Below are 16,985 nucleotides of genomic sequence, written 5' to 3' on the forward strand. Positions count from 1 at the left end.
AGTTAGTATCCATGCTGCCTACTCCCAGTGAAGATAAAACACAACTTTGAACATAGATACAAACCACCAGTTTATTGTGCACCAACATCTCTCATCCCTGGAAGCTGTGCCAAAGACTCTTATGGCAGAAGTGAGTAATCAATGCATGGCAATCAGAAAGGCTGTGATGATAGCAAGCTACAGAACTTGGACTGTAATTCACTTCAGCACCTTGTTAATGCAGCATATGTACATGATTTAGTGAGTGGAGCTTAGAGTGCAAATTGCAAAAGCAGAGGTCATGAGAGATGCATTTACCCTTTTACATCAAAGCCAGCAGCAGCACATGTTGACAGTTGTTTGATTCTGGAGGACTTTCTTCAGAGGAATCATAAGAAGAAAACTAAGGCACAGTTTGTTACCCCAGTGGGGCTGTGATCCTCAAGATTGCAGTCAATTACTGAAAGGCAGCATTTATCCACTGACAGGCATGGAAGGAGGCTAACCCCATTTCTTTTGTTTTACAGCTTTGACAAAGCTTTTCCTGAAATTATCTTCTTGAGTGCTTTGGCATTATCTCCATCTGGTGCAGGTGGCCATCTATTATGATCTGTGGGAAAGGATACAATAAGACAGTTACCTTCAAAAGCTAGTGGCTGCTTCATCTCACCTTAACCCAGCTAGATCTCGATGAGATCTCTTAAAGAAAGAAAACTTCCTTTAAGTGTAAAGCACTCTTTCCCGACCTTGTGCCCTTCCATTGTTTTGGGCTACAATTTCCATCAGTCCCCACCAGCATGGCTAATGATAATTATAGTCCAAAATAAATAGTGATACCAGGTTGGGGAAGACTGAGCTAAAGGAAATGCTCTCCGAACACCCTTTTATCCAATTCTTTCCAAAAATTATCATGTTTCATATTTACAGTGATCCAAATTACAGCATTGTCTTTCCAACATGTATAGGAAGAGATCCTAGGAGAAAAAGCTATGGACCATGCATTAGTTATGTTCATTTCGGCTGAAAAATCTTCCAAACACCAAAAAGGCAAACTATATTTCTACAGATCTTTAGTCAGCCTTGGATTCAGCACATGAAGATCTGGGAAAAACTAGATGTGACATTGTTAGGTAAAGGGTTGTTTGTCAAAATAATGGAAAACCATTACCCCCTTTCTTCCCCCATTCACTTCTTCCACCTCATAATCTCTAAGACAGCAGTGTCTCACACCGAATGTAACTGACCTATAGAAAGGACTCTATGAACTGAGAACAGAGACATTGTATATACCCTTGTTGTCTATTAAAATCCTTCAAATTTTTTTTATAAAAAGGTTGCTTCTTGTTGTTTATAAGAAAGCTATATGACAATTCAATAACTGAGGCTGAGGTAATCCCAAGAGTGTTTTTACCAATCCCATTCCAATGTCATGAGATTTAAGGCGGCCATGGGTTAAGACTAGAACCTTTAAGTTAAGGCTGTTGAGCATATAGTTTAGGGGGGAAAGCATTCAGGGTTCACAGCACCACTTGCCCAGACTGGCTAGTATAGAAATCCTTTTATTACAGTGAGCTGTATTACTCTACAATCCCAGGCTGGACCTAAAAAGACTCACAACTAAATTATCAAGCTACTGCAAAGCTGACAATAAACTATGATAAAACTGAAGTGTTGATTTCCACAAAAGAGTGTAAGAGATCTAAACAGGCCCTGGGTGGGCATATAACTGAACAAGCTACTTGTTAAAAAGTAGTTTTTCAAAAGCGGGGTTTTTTACCTGGTACTTCCCATGGGGAAGTATATATGCTCTGTCCACCATCAACCTTCACTGTTTCTCCAGTGATAAAAGAGGCAGCCGGAGACAGCAGGAAACACACCAAGGGCGATACCTTATAAAGATTCAAGACATTTACTTATGTGAATTACAGGTGTTCAACGCCTGCCATGGCATAGCACTTTTCAAAAATGCAGGCAAGGCTTCATGCATTCATCACAACAAAGGCAGTAGTGTATAGATTCTGCCCTACACATGTGCAAACGTATGCATTTGTATGTCAAAAGCATGGTGCCAATGCACACTGATAAGCATGTAGGGTGGGCACAGAGCCAGTTACCACAACAGTGCCACCAGCCCTGCATGCGTCCATTGAATACACATTTCTGAAAAGGGTTCCTATTAACTCCCTATTTGAAGGTGATTCTTAGATCAGAAGTCATTACTGATCAATTACAGAAGATTACTAACCAGTGGTCCACAGGAATATATTACTAAATACAAAATGTTCAAGTCAAAAAAAATGCTTGGTATTTTACTGTCCATAAATATTATATCATTTCAATGCTTTGCTGGCTTGGATATGTCAGCGGAACGATCCATTCTAAAAGTACTCAAAAATCACCTTCAAAACTGGCAAGGTTCTATGATAAACTGCACATTCAAAAGTTCTGCAAGTTCAACCAGCAGGCTTGCAATGTGGTGTTTGCTCCTACTGTGGAGTGGATGGTACATACAACATAATTATAGCATAATCAGGATACCTGTTTTAGGTTTATACAATGCCAGGCACATAGCTTGCCCTTTAAAGAGTACTCTAATAAACATTTTTTTGTATGAACATATTAGTTAGTGGTATGTGTCTTCAAACATCTTACTCTTTGAAATTTAGGATGTTCTTTCCAATGCAATTCCTCTTTCCAATGCAATAGCACCATTTCCCCTTAATGCATTAGTTATTCTATGAGAGGCCTGAAGGACTGTATTTGGCCCTTGCTGACCTATCCCTGTTCACACACATGTTGATCAGGAGTACCACCGAAAACCATCTCCCACAGCAAGGCTGGTATTTGCACTACTTTGTGCAAATGTTGTGTACGGGGGGGGGGGGGGAATCATACACACACACACACACACACACACACACACACACATTATATATATAAATAAAATTACATATACTCCACCCATCCTGCCAGGCCACCCCAGCCACTCTGGGAGGCTTCCAACAGGATATTAAAAACACAATAAAACATAAAACATTAAAAACTTCCCTAAACAGGGCTGCCTTCAGATGTCTTCTTAAAGGTAGTTGTTTATGTCCTTGACATCTGGTGGGAGGGAGTTCCACAGGGTGGGCGCCACTACTGATCATCCGGAAAGACCCTCAGTGCCAAAAGGTAACTTTTAGGTTGAAATACTGTAATACCTCTTCAGGAAGTCCTAATCTCTTGGCAGGAATTTTTCGGACATAGCTTTTAAACAGTTCTTCACCATCTTTGTAATGTGCAACAGCAGTTTCTGAAAATATCACTCCCTATGAAGAAAAGGACAGACTCACAGTCAGACTCCATTAATGCTTAACACAGTAACATTGAACCCTCTACACTGAAAAGCAGGTCTCATTAAGACCTACATGGTTGGGGAGGGGGATAAAAATAAATTCCAGCTCTTATTCAAAATCTTGGCTCTTTAACTTGCTTACAATTCCCTCAATAAATAGGGCTGTGCATATGCCACAATTCCCAACATTCTGTTCTTGTGTCGTGCAGGATTCACTCTGAGAAAAAAACACTTTAATGGCAACTGAGACTGACGGCCCAATATTCCTCATCCACTGTATAATGTATTTAAATTGTTTTATTTGTATTATTGTTTGCATGGCTGTTTTAAAACTTTTTTTAACCATTTGTATTTTCTTGATTATGTGTACTTTCCAATGGTCTCCAGCAGAAGGAAGGATGGGGTAGAATGATGATAAATATTAAAAAAAAAAAAAAACCAAGCACACGCACCAAAAGCATAGTTTCTATTCCTTTCAACTAAATTGTTCTCTCTCCCTTTGGCTTAACGACACTTATTATTTGAATCTTTTATAAACCACTCAATCTCTGTGAAGAGTTGCATCATGATATTTAGGCATGTACCAAAGTAATTTTTGCTTAAGACAGCTTTCCCCGAAGTGTGACCCAGTCATTCAAGGAAGACACATTGTATATCTATAGAAATTGTTTTGGGAGCTTGCATTTTATCACATTTCTATACTGTTGTAGTTTGCTTTGGCAGCTTCAGTCTGTGAAGCAGCTTATAAATTTGTAAAAGAAAGAAAGAAAGAAAGAAAGAATCGTCCTCCATTTCCATATCCTAAGACCCATCCCAAACCCTGGATGCTATTAGCAGGTTTAACTGCAAAAACCCTTAATAGACTCAAATAATTATGACCAAATGCGCAGCTGGTAGGGAATTATCTTATTCTATCTCAGCTAAACCAAACTAAATGATCATTTTACAAATTTGTACTAATTTGACTCTTCCCTTACAGGCACCAAAGCTGGTCTGGTCACATGTTTCTGTCACCTACCGGGGAAACAGAGTTAATTCTCACTCCACTGCGGGCCCACTCGATGGCTAGGCTTTTGGTCAGGTTATCGACTGCGGCTCTTGCTGCACCACTGTGCCTGTGAGGGAAGGAAATTTTAAAAGGGCAATATTATCTTCCATCAATAAATAGACATGGGGTATGTGGCAGCTCCATCAAGACTGGATGCTTTGAAGTAACTATAGCGACACCTAGCAAGCCTAACTAGGTTCACACTCTGACAAGCAGTCGTCCAATCAAACAAATCCAAAACAAATCTCAGCAGAACAGGGCAGTCAAGTTAGCAATATCTGACATTCTAGAAGCTTAATTGCAAACTCAATGCTAACACAAACAATGAACAAAGGCTGGCTGAAGGCCTGCAGTAAAATGTTTTTTCAATATTTTGTGTTTGTCCAATTATTCCAGCCCAACGAAAAGCTCACAATGTTAATAGCATTCTGTATGACTCATCAAATGATAAACAACAAGTTATAGAAGTATAGGCAATGACTGAGAAAAAAGCATGGCTTACAGAAGACTGAGGCATCTGAGGTGCAAGGTTGTTAATAAAATCGTACTTTGCGCTTCCGGACATCTCAGTCTTGTGTAGGAACTTTGCAGAAACAACTTGCAGTACAAAAACAGAAGTCGGTATGGTGCCCTGTCCTTTCACTGTGTTTATGAGAGAAGTCCTCTTGAACTAAACTGCAAATGCATGAGAAGTTATGTCATTGGGGCTGTCTGAAGGCAGCCCTGTATAAAAGGTACCCCTGCCTGTACGGGCCAGTCGTGTCCGACTCTAGGGTTGTGCGCCCATCTCACTTAAGAGGCCGGGGGCCAGCGTTGTCCGGAGACACTTCCGGGTCACATGGCCAGCGTGACGAAGCTGCTCTGGCGAGCCAGCACCAGCGCAGCACACGGAAACGCCGTTTACCTTCCCGCTATAAAGCAGTACCTATTTATCTACTTGCACTTAAGGGTGCTTTCGAACTGCTAGGTGGGCAGGAGCTGGGACCGAAAGACGGGAGCTCACCCCGCCATGGGGATTCGAACCGCTGACCATGCGATCGGCAAGCCCTAGGCGCTGAGGTTTTACCCACAGCGCCACCCGCAGCCCTGTATAGGGAAGTGTTTAATGTTCAATGTTTTATTATGCTTTTATCTTTGTTGGAAGCCACCCAGAGTGGCTGGGGCAACCCAGTAAGATGGCAGATTACAAACAGGCATGTGCAAAGATGCACAGCTATATAGGCAGACCTCAGCTAGACTCATCGCACTGTCCCAGCAGAGGGACTCTGCTTTCCAGTTGGCCTAAGAAAAATGCAGCCTCTTCTTGTCTGTGACTGCTTCCTGCATTCCACTTTTTGTTCAAGAGCATTCTCAGGAAAGCCTTGCAGGTGACAATAATTGAGGATCATAAGCACCGGCAATTTAGTCCCAAATTCCTCAAAGACTTCTGTTAAAATGGAATCTCAAGGAATGTGCATGTTAAATATTGGGAATCTGCTGTTCCATCTTGTTTTACCATTCAAATGCACACGACTACTCAGAGGGACAACAGTTTAAGTGAAAGCAAGTGGACTGTGTATCGTATATGGATAGCAGACTTACGACATGCCAGGAAACCCTTTCCACATATCAGCCACGATGTTGACAATAGCACCTCCGTGATCCTGCATCCAAGCATTGTACACTGGGTAGACACAGAAGAATGGTCGTGAAGGCTTTTACATTGCCAGATAAATGGTGTACAAAGATTACAGTAAACACATGAGTGGAATGAAATCTGTCTCAAGCCTTATTTCCATAGCCTTAGAAAACTTGACAAAATCAGTTGCTCAGAGGTGGAAGCAGCAATGACATTAAACCCAAATATTCACCTAAGAATCACAACTGAATGCACATCTTATAACTCTATTGATATTTATCTGTACTGTATAACACAAAACTACAGCTCAGTGGGACAGCGCATCTGTTGCATGAAGGTTTCAGGTTCAAACCTTGGCATTTCCAGAAACGGCTGGGAAAGTCTCCTTTGTGAAATCCTGGAAAGTCATTGCTACTCATTTGCAGGCAAGACTAGCTGCACCAAGTCTGACTCAGTGTGAGGCAGCTTCCTGAAGGATACCTGTCCATCTTGCTACCAATTCGTCTACTACTTCCTAAGAAAATGGCTCCAACTAGTTAGGCCTGATGACCCAGGCACGATGTTTCTAGGCAAGTATGGAGAACTAGAACTGACAGCACTTTTGGACAATGCAGTGTTTGCTCCAGCCCCCACCTCCTTTCCTTCTAGAAAAAGCTGCTCTGGAGCCTTAAGGAAGATCCTGCTGCCTCACCTGTCACCCACTATTTCTTAGTGTCAAAAACAGCATGAGTGTTCAAATGTAAATCTATCATCTAGTCAGTAGGTATCTGCAGACATGGAAAAAAATTGTCAAAGAATCCCCTTGCTTCTTCCACCTCTAGTTGTAAATTAGTCAGGGGGAGAAACTACTTGTCAGGTCTCATGGTTTGACCTGGGGTGTCAGATTTCAGCCTTCTTCCCAGGGTTTGAAGGGGGAAACGAGTTGAGATTCCTGCATTGCAGGGGGTTGGACTAGATGACTCTTAGGTCCCTTCCAACTCTAAGATTCTACGAAAACAGAATTTCAGATTGAGGACCAAAAATCAAGGCAGCAGGCTATTGTATCATTGGCTCAAGAGGCTTCATCCTGCTACCACTGCCCCATGTCTGTCAACCTCCAACCTAAGGCAGCATCCAGACTCTCTTAGCCCCCAACCTCTCCTCCTTGCATCTCAGGGTCTGAGCTTCAACAGACCTGGCAACCCAACTTTCAACCAAACCTAGTTAGCAGTGACAACTTAGCCTGGAGTCCTTTAATAACCTGCTGAGCCCAGGAAGAACCTCAAAGTTCTCTGAATGTCTGATTATAATGCTTCTGGGGACAGCAGAGCAAGAACATGCCATGGCAATGATAAAGAGACGGAACTGCTATACGGGGAAAGAAGAGGGGAAATTCTTCTGATGGCTTAGTTACTTATTTCCTGTGTACACCAAGTGCTCACCTGCTTTACAGCAGTAGAAGGTCCCAGTCAAGTTAGTTTCAATCACAGCATTCCAGCCTTTTGAACTAATTGCTTCTGCTGGGCTAGGAAACTGGCCTCCCCCATTGTTGACCAGGAAATCTATCCTCCCATGAAGGTCCAATGTTGATTTCACCAGTGCCTCTACCTACCAATAGTAAAAAAAGTTGAGTGATAAGTCTGCACACAGTAGCCTTTTAGCGTTAGTCATTTCTACATTAATTACTCAAGCTTGCCCTGAATAAAAACAATTGGTTGTTTTGTAGTGGTTTCTTTTTGTATTTTGTATATGTTGTATATTTATCTTGCAAAAAGAAGGTTAGGGGCTGGTAAAACAGTGTGAACACTAAAGAAATCACAACATTGCAGCCGGAGGTCTAATGTCCACTGGAACCTCCTAAAAATAGACTTTTAGATCTAGATTATAGAATGTCTCAGAGAACTTTCATGATGCTACAAAATTTAACATATAGTAACAGCTGACTGGGTGGGACGCGGGTGGCGCTGTGGGTAAAACCTCAGCGCCTAGGACTTGCCGATCGCATGGTCGGCGGTTCGAATCCCCGCGGCGGGGTGCGCTCCCGTCGTTCGGTCCCAGCGCCTGCCAACCTAGCAGTTCGAAAGCACCTCCGGGTGCAAGTAGATAAATAGGGACCGCTTACCAGCGGGAAGGTAAACGGCGTTCCGTGTGCTGCGCTGGCTCACCAGATGCAGCTTGTCACGCTGGCCACGTGACCCGGAAGTGTCTGCGGACAGCGCTGGCTCCCGGCCTATAGAGTGAGATGAGCGCACAACCCTAGAGTCTGGCAAGACTGGCCCGTACGGGCAGGGGTACCTTTACCTTTACTTTACCTAACAGCTGACTGACATGAGCATCTTGTCAAACACAACATGAAATGACATTCCTAACAATGCCATGCATAATACTGCAAAGAATGAATAAAAAGAGCTTTTCTGCAATAAAGGATATTAGAATAGTTCTTTTATATCTAATCCTGGAAGTAGTAAACATGCATCCTCAAATGTACCTAAACCTTAGTTAAGTAGATAGAGACTTTATGGTGCAGCGGCAGCACTGATAGAATGAACAAGCAGCCTTTAATAGTCTATTTAAGTCATGTGTGAAACAGTATTTTGCCAGCAAGCAGGTCTTGCTAGTCCCAAGGTCACCAAGGGAGGACAACCAATCTGTTGTATTTTATGAATGAAAACAGCAGCATGCAAATTAATGCATTCCCAAAGAATGGAAGCAAGGCCCACTTGGCACAGATAGAAGAGCAGAGTTCAGAGAGAAGCTGGGTGAGCATTTCTGAGATTTTAGACCATCCTTGCTCAACTTGGTGCCCTGTAGATGTTTTAAACTACAACTCCCATCAGAAGATGAAACTAAAGCACAGAAGATGAAACTAAAGCCCAGCAGTAAGTAAGAAAGCATGCAGGTGGGGGCTGACTGATGGCACTCTAAGGTGGTAGGACAGCGCCCCATTTGCTCTAATGGACCAACTTCCATGTTGCTCTTCCCTTTTCAACTCCATTGAAAAGTTCTTTTTAGGGCAGATTTGAAAAAGTGATTTCATTCTCCTCTTAATCCAATAGCACCAGTTTTCTTCCCACCTCTCCACCTGTGTCCCGAGTTTCAAATTCACCTCTGACCTTCAGAGCATTTGGCAAAAGCTCTTAAAAATTGAGGATTAAAAATAAGGCTGCTTTCTTGCCTTAATGCAAACATATTTGTGCTTTAAAGAATAATGTGTTGCTACACAGAAGTTATTCTTCCCATCCAATCAGTTTGTGTGTCCCCTTTCCGCTATCTGTGCCAGTGGTCTTCACAAGGATCCAAGGGGCCTGGATCCCTGCCAATCAGAAGATGGAAAAAATGCTAATCCAGCAGCATCCTCAGCTACCCAAAACAGGTAATGGCAATATTCTGCTGAAGTGGCAGAGTCACAGTCTATACAACCCCGTCAAAGAAAAGCGAAATGCCATTCTTGAATATTTAGCAAGGCATGTACAGCAGGTACAATTCTTTCAGCATAGATTTTGTGCAGAATCAGACCAGCAGTCTTGCAAAAATGCAAGAAAAAATCCTTACATTTTTGTAAGAAGAAGTTTTATAAATGCGTAATATTTGTTTATAATGATGCCTAATACAAGACAATTTGCAGAACAAACCCTTGTCTAACTAGCTCACAGCTAAGGGCTGCTTCAGGTGTTACATCATAGGTATAAATTCATACCTGTGCACTCCTTTTAAAAAGAGGCATGCAATCTGGGAATCTGAATACAAACAGCTGAATTAGCTCAAGTTGACAAGAAACTGTGTGCGACTCTTCTAGAAAAACAAGAGCCATATATTACTAAAATGTTTCATTTTGGTATATCATTTGAGGAAATGATAATCATGGAAACATACTCTACAGAATATATCACAGGGTGGTGACCCCAAAACTGTCTTTTTCTATAATCATCTCTGTACTGTGGAATTCCCTACCATCTGCCATATGTAAAGCATTATCCATCAGATGTTTCAGATTACTTGTAAATGCATATGTTTTGCCTGTGATTTCCCTAGTCCATAAGACTGGATCCTGATATTACATAATTCCTTTTTTTAATCATACTGTTTTACTGATTTTGTTGTATGTCTGTTTTATGATACCGTTTCAATTTTTTTAGGTTGTAGTTTTGTACACAGCTTTGAGATCTTTAGACAATGAGATGAGGAAGAACCTTATGTACTAGTAAATTTAAAAATGGCTTTTTTTTCTTATATTAAAAGAGGCCGTAAGGGGGCAGCAGGGAAGGGGTAAGAGTGTGTTCAGGAGTTTGTATTAAGAAAGGAGATAAATAGGCTGCATATTAGCATATAACACATTCCAGGTATAAGGAGAAGCTAGAGAAAAATTGGTATAGGTGAGTAACAGAACAAATATCAGAGCCCTATTAAGTAAGAACAGCAATTAACTCCAGTTGGAAAATGAGGAATCAAGAAATACAAAAGGGTAAGTCCATAAAGTAGCACATGAAAAAAGTAGATCACTCAACGGAATATTTCTGGAGATAACCCTCAAGCACTAGACAAGAATGCAGCAACTCATACACAGGATTTGATATTTAATTATGATTAGCTACAGCTGAATGCATTTCCTAGCACCAGTCTGGATAGTCAACCAATTACAAAACCCTGATTTAACAATGCATTTAGAAGAAAATCCAGCCTCTTCAGAGAACATGCTACAAGAAACCTTTAAATCCACACACATACACTCTCCCAGGCAGCAGAGTCCAATCACATTATACTGCAAAGCCACTCATAGCCACCGAATGAGAAGTACAGATAAAAGGCTGGGCTGTTTACAGAGTATTAAGGAATTATGCAAGCACTGCATGCTCAATATGGAGAGCCATATTAATGGTTAAGACCCTTCAGTAAATGTTTGACTATGAAACCATGAGCAGTGTAATCCTTCACATGACCACCCAGAAGGAAGCCTCACCGAGCTCAATGGGAGTTACTCCTGTGTAAGTTTGTTTAGGCTTGCAGCCTAAATTGCTTTGCTTAAGAAGAAGAAAAATCGCCCAGAGAGTATCACTCAACCTTCCCCCATTAGCAAAAAAAGGAGTATTTCAGAGAGCATCATGGGCTGCAGTCCTGCACCCTTCAACACCTTTATTACTAGATTCAGACGTCAAACTTGTGAACAGACCTCCCTTCCACTCTGAGAGGAAGCTATTGTTTCAGGGTTTTTGGAGACTTGTAACAATGTATATAACCAGACTTTGTACACCATTGAAGCAGCACCCTCTTCAAAAGGAATTGTTATTAAACTGAAGCAATTTAAACCGGATGAATGTAATAATTTATATGCAGAATTTGATATTTAATTATGATTAGCTATAAGATCACTAAACTAGTGAAAGCATGGTGTTTTCTTTCCATACATCACAAGTAATTTTATAATAATACATGTAATAACACCATGCTTTCACTAGTTTTGTGATCTTATAGCTAATCATAATTATAGCTAATCATTAATATTTATACCCCACCCATCTGGCTGGGCTTCCCCAGCCACCAAAGACTATCAACCTCATACCTAATAGATACGATACCTAAGTGAAACCACTTCTAATACCAGATGTTGGAGACAAACAGGAAAGGGCTGCTACCTTCGTAGCTTGTTTGCAAGCTTCCCAAAAGTATTTAGCTGGCCACTATTGGAAACAGAATACTAAGCATTTGGTATCCGATCCAAGAGTTTTCTTATGAAATCTATGGCTTCATCACTACCAGTAGGTAACATTATCTATAGATTTTGGTCTGAAGGCCTTTAGTTCCAACGACTCCTCTAAAAGCAGCAAGTATGAGATGGAAGGCTGTTCAATTAAATAATCACAGGGAGCTCATCTCATCACTGCCATCTTATCACAACCCAGATACAATCTCCTGGTGCTGAGTGTGGGGTGGGCTGGAGAGAAAAGAGAACTGAGGTCATCTTTCCACATGACAGCATTCAATAGCTTTATGTTCTTTATGTTAGGAGAGACAATCAAGCCTGGTAGGACTGGTGGCTACAGGATGTTGAACAGCCAAGAGACACAGAGGGTACAATGCAGCATCACTGTATTCTTAACAAAGGAAACTGGCAGACTGCACAGCATTCAGGAGCCCTGTGCCAAAAAGCAGAATTATTTATGAAAAAGAAAGCAAGGAGGCCCCTGAGGATAAAGATGAAGACTCTGAAACTCGCATTCAATAAGTTATTCCCTAGATGTTTTACGTGAATCTCCTTTTGCTGATCAGGGAAACAGCCACTCCAGAAGCCCAGTTATGAAATAAATGGAAAGAGAAAGCAGTGGTTTAGGCAGAATGAACTAAAATAGAACCAAGGAAGGGCTATTTTTCATAGCAGGAACACTATTTGGAGATGAAGGCAGAAGACTGACAATAGGTGGTTCTATTATTATTATTATTATTATTATTACTACTACTACTACTACTACTACTATTGAAAAAGCAGAATTTGAAAGTGATATGACAGCTCTAACACCGTTGATTAATCATAGAGCATAGCTGGCTTCCTTATACAAAGTTGCTGTTTTTGTTTATTGAATTTATATACCGCCCTATACCTGGAGGTATCAGGGCCGTTCACCGAACAAAATCAAAATATAAAACCACAAAATATATAATCAAAATAAAAATTCAATGCCTACAGCTGACTGGTCATGAATCTGCAGGACTGCAAGTCCTTCCCAGCCTAAGCTGGAGATGTTGGAGATTGAACATGGGATCTTTTGCATGCAAAGCACACATGCTTTCCCAAGGAGCTGAAAACCCAGGTCAAAGATGCAGTTTAGAGTTTGGATTTGATATCCCGCTTTATCACTACCCTTAGGAGTCTCAAAGCGGCTAACATTCTCCTTTCCCTTCCTCCCCCACAACAAACACTCTGTGAGGTGAGTGGGGCTGAGAGACTTCAAAGAAGTATGACTAGCCCAAGGTCACCCAGCAGCTGCATGTGGAAGAGCGGGGACACGAACCCAGTTCACCAGATTACGAGTCCACCACTCTTAACCATTACACCACACTAGCACACGCACTCCACACATTTGCATACACACACACACAGGCTGGGAGCCTCAATGGCACCCCTCTGGAGCATTCACCCGGGACAAAAAAACCTGGCTAGCCCCCCAGTAGCTATGGCACTGCTTATAATATCTAGTAATTTTTGAAACACTACCAAATTTGGGTCTCAGGCTGTTTTTGGACTACAATTCCCATAATCCCTGGCCACTGGCCCTGCTAGCTAAGGATGATGAGAGTTGTAGTTCAAAAACTGCTGGAGACCCAAGTTTGGGAAACCCCGCAATACCATGACAAAAGAAACAAGCATCTGCAACCCTACTGCCTTCAACTCTCAAAAAAACCCCCAGAGAAAATGTCTTCCTCCAGCTCCAAAAGACAGGTTACAAACAGGAAGGGCTTTGAAGGATTACCAGGAGAAATAGTGACCACCACCCACAGATTAGGAAACCAAGAAGCATATGCAAAAAGAAAGTAAATTATGACAAACGCCAAATCTTAAAAGTTTATTCATGAATGTGAGACAAATAATTCCAGATACACTTGAGGTTTTGAACAGACCCAGATAGTGCATTGCAGTCTGAATAATTAAATGGTTCATAGTGACAAAGGATAGTAGATGCACACAAAAACACTTTAGAGTTAGTGAAAAGGAACATTAACTTTCCCCTTCCCACTGCTCTTTTACAAAGCCCTTCCCCAATTATTTTTTAAAAGTAGAATCAGCAACACACCTTAACAACATAAACAACTGGGTGTTACCACTTTCATAATCAGACTGGGTGACTCTTCTAAGCTACACAAAATAAAAAACTACAATGATTTAGGGAAAGCAACAATTTCTTAGTCAAAGCAACAGCCAGGTTACATGTTTTCCTTATAAAACAAAGTCACCAAAAATAAGTGGCCTTTCCCCCTTTTCTTTGGAATAATCCAGATGCACTGTTTAAGTCCAAGTGGCTGGCGTCTAGATCCAATCTCCAGATGCAAGCACCCACATGTGTACATTTCTCAATGCTTGCAAAATCTACATTCTTCAGAAGTCATTTCAACATTGGCAAAGGAGGCTGTTATTAGTGACGTACAACATTAAAGACAATTATGCAGCAAGATGTAAATCTTTTCCCATCACAGAGTATTACTCTTACAACAACCTCTTTGAAAAATACTGTGAACTACCAGCTGCTTTGGGATTCATTTGAATTAAGAGCGGCACAGAAATATAATAAATCAAATTTTGCGTGTTTGTGTGTGTGTAATACACTCAAGGCAAGTATTCTCCAGTGAACCAGTACACTAGTTGTCCACTCTACAGCACAAAAGTATTTTGTTTTTACCTCCTCTTCTTTGCGAATGTTGCACTGTACAGGGGTAACCTGGGCAGAAACTGTGGATGGAATTTTGGCAGCTAGCTCGTTCGCTGCAGCTTTTAATCTGTCGAATTTGCGGGAGGCAATGACTACATTACAACCTGTCAAAAAAGAGGGGGGAAATACATTTTAGACATTAATAGTCTTGCATTCATAGGCATAGCCAGGGGGGGCAGCTGCCCCCCAATCAAGTAAATAAATAAAATACTTAATAAACTGACCAACTGTGTCACAGATAACATGGTTCTGCCCCCCCCCCGCAAATCCTGGCTATGCCCATGGTTGCATTTTAGTAGAGGCAACAAGGGTTCTTGCTTAACAAATGGCACTGTACACAGACTGTGATAACCATCTTCAATCATGACTTTCTGGATTGTCAAGCATTTTGGCAGTTCTGGAAGTCTGCAAAGTCAGATACCTGAAATGCTTCTATAAATTGTTATTTAAGCTTGCAAATTGTACCCCCACCCCCACTACTGAACTGGAAAGCCATCTCACAGAAACTTCCCAAGCCAATGGTAGAATTTGAATTATAAGACATGAAATTAGTGTAGTGCCAACGACAACAGAAACAAGACCTCTTTGGATTACAAAGAACCACGTCCACCATCACTTATTGACCTAGAAGTGCAGATATATGCACATGTGGTGGGAATGCACAGCCATTAAGGAATTTTGGAATAACATCTATAATGAATTTTTAAAAGTTATTTAAGTTCTCATTTAAGAAAAAACCTGAAACCTTCCTCCTAGGTATAATGTCACCAGAAATTTAAAAAGATGTTAGACCACTTTTTATGTACACAACAGTAGCAGCCAGGATCTTAATTGCAAGAAACTGGAAAAGTGATAAAACACCTACGATAAATGAGCAGCAGGTCCAAATGATAGAATATCTACAGTTCGAAATGATGACAGGGGTTATTCAAAACAGAAAGTACATTCTAGTATTTCCAAAAGTATGCTATTACATTCTGAATTATACCAGAATGGACAAATGATGGACATTTTACGGACATTTCATTCGATGAACAAATGAAGAAGTCTATCATTTGTGGCTTGGCTTCAGAATTTGCATGTACACACACCATGTGTTAATCAAAATGTGGTGTGTTTCAGTAAAACAACATTCAATGGCAAAAAGTTGCCCACCCTTAGTTTATGACTTCATTCATCGTTCAAGCCACAAACGAGGTACAGAATCTTCAGCAGCAGATGAGTTAGTTTGGTATTTTAATGCCTGCCCGACTTAACACACAAGTGACATGGCCTGATTCCCTGGTGTGACCCATGTAAAGCACACAGATATAGCCAGCTTTTTTTCAAACTGCCAATCACTTTCCCTACAGCTCAGTTATCCATCAGTTACAAGTGCAGCTTAGAGAATCAGAGTTCATTATCTGCCTTCCTGGATTTGACATTATATATCACTGATTAACAAGAGACATTAATCCTCTAGGACAGGGGCCAAAGGCAATGATGAGCCAGTGTGGTGCAGTAGTTAGAGCGCTGGAATAGGACCAGGGAGACCAGGGTTCAAATTCCCACGCAGCCATGAAGGTCGCTGGGTGACCTTGGGTCAGGCACTGTCTCTCAGCCTAACCTACCTCACAGGGTTGTTGTAAGGCTAAAATGCAGAGGGAGAAAAGTTTGTACACCACCTTGAGCTCCTTGAGTAAAAGATGGGATATAAATAAAATTATAAATATATATAAAACAACTAGCTTATCAAGACACAGTAGGAGTTACTCTCCCTCTGAAGAAGCATGTACTGTACACAGCTTGGATACTGTGAATATTTCTGGATCCTTTGCTGTCACTTGAGGCTCAGGTGGTCTCTGTCGCACGGAGCGCCTTCCATCAGCTTTAGCTGGTAGCCCAGTGGGGGCCCTATCTGTACTAGGGTAGCCTAACTGCTCTAGGAACCTCTAGGTTAGATTACTGCGATGTGTTATATGCAGGACTGCCTCTCTGAAGATGGTTTGAAAACTTCAGGTGCTGCAAAATTTGGCAGCCTGCAACCCCCTGGCTACGCCCCTGGGAGGCTACACCTGTTGAATTCCTGCCAGTCCTGTTGAAAACAAGGAAGGAGAAGACACGGAGCAGCCCAAGTCTACCACCAACCCGCTATTTCCTTCCGAGGGGACGTGTGAATGCGTGCATGTGTGCGCGCAGCGAGGGTACCCCGCCTGGTTCACTCCCGATTTTGGGGGAGTCCCCGGGGGCTTCCCTCTGGTTCTTTCCCCTTCGGATCGCCCCTTGCCCACCGAGCTGCAGCAGGTCGGCGGTGATGGCCTTGCCGATGCCGGTGCCCCCGCCGGTCACGATGGCCACCCGGTTGCGGAACAGCCCGGACGCCAGAAAGCGACCCCCGTGGCCGCCACAAGACGCCGCTGCCGCCGCCGCCGCCATCTTGGTCTCAAGAGATCCGAGGTCTCCAAAGCCACCAGCAGCCTTCGAGGGGGAGGGGGGGAGGGATTAGCACCACATGACCCAGCGCCCCGCCCCCTTTTCCCCTCCTCCTGAATTAAGCCACCAAAGCAAGCGCTGGCTGCAGGAGCATCAAGAGTATTCTTAGCATTAGAATTGTTTTATTATTGGTGC

General features: G+C 42.0%; 1 protein-coding gene and 1 long non-coding RNA gene across 3 annotated transcripts in view; both read right to left on the minus strand.

Annotated features, from left to right (window-relative positions):
• Window positions 1-16,985, minus strand: part of LOC310749485 — a 465,633-nt gene that overhangs the window by 709 nt on the left and 447,939 nt on the right. The gene's annotated exons all lie outside the window — the stretch shown is intronic.
• Window positions 54-16,827, minus strand: PECR (peroxisomal trans-2-enoyl-CoA reductase). The gene is made up of 8 exons (XM_083585869.1): window positions 16,649-16,827; window positions 14,349-14,482; window positions 7,404-7,569; window positions 5,946-6,027; window positions 4,335-4,431; window positions 3,183-3,290; window positions 1,757-1,868; window positions 54-589 (listed from the first exon to the last, which is right to left on the minus strand). Exons 1-8 carry the CDS (start codon window positions 16,791-16,793, stop codon window positions 501-503), a joined length of 933 nt encoding a protein of 310 aa, XP_083441995.1. The 5' UTR covers window positions 16,794-16,827; the 3' UTR covers window positions 54-500.

This window comes from Podarcis filfolensis (assembly GCF_964270895.1).
Source record: "Podarcis filfolensis genome assembly, chromosome: 1".
Lineage (NCBI taxonomy): Eukaryota > Metazoa > Chordata > Lepidosauria > Squamata > Lacertidae > Podarcis > Podarcis filfolensis.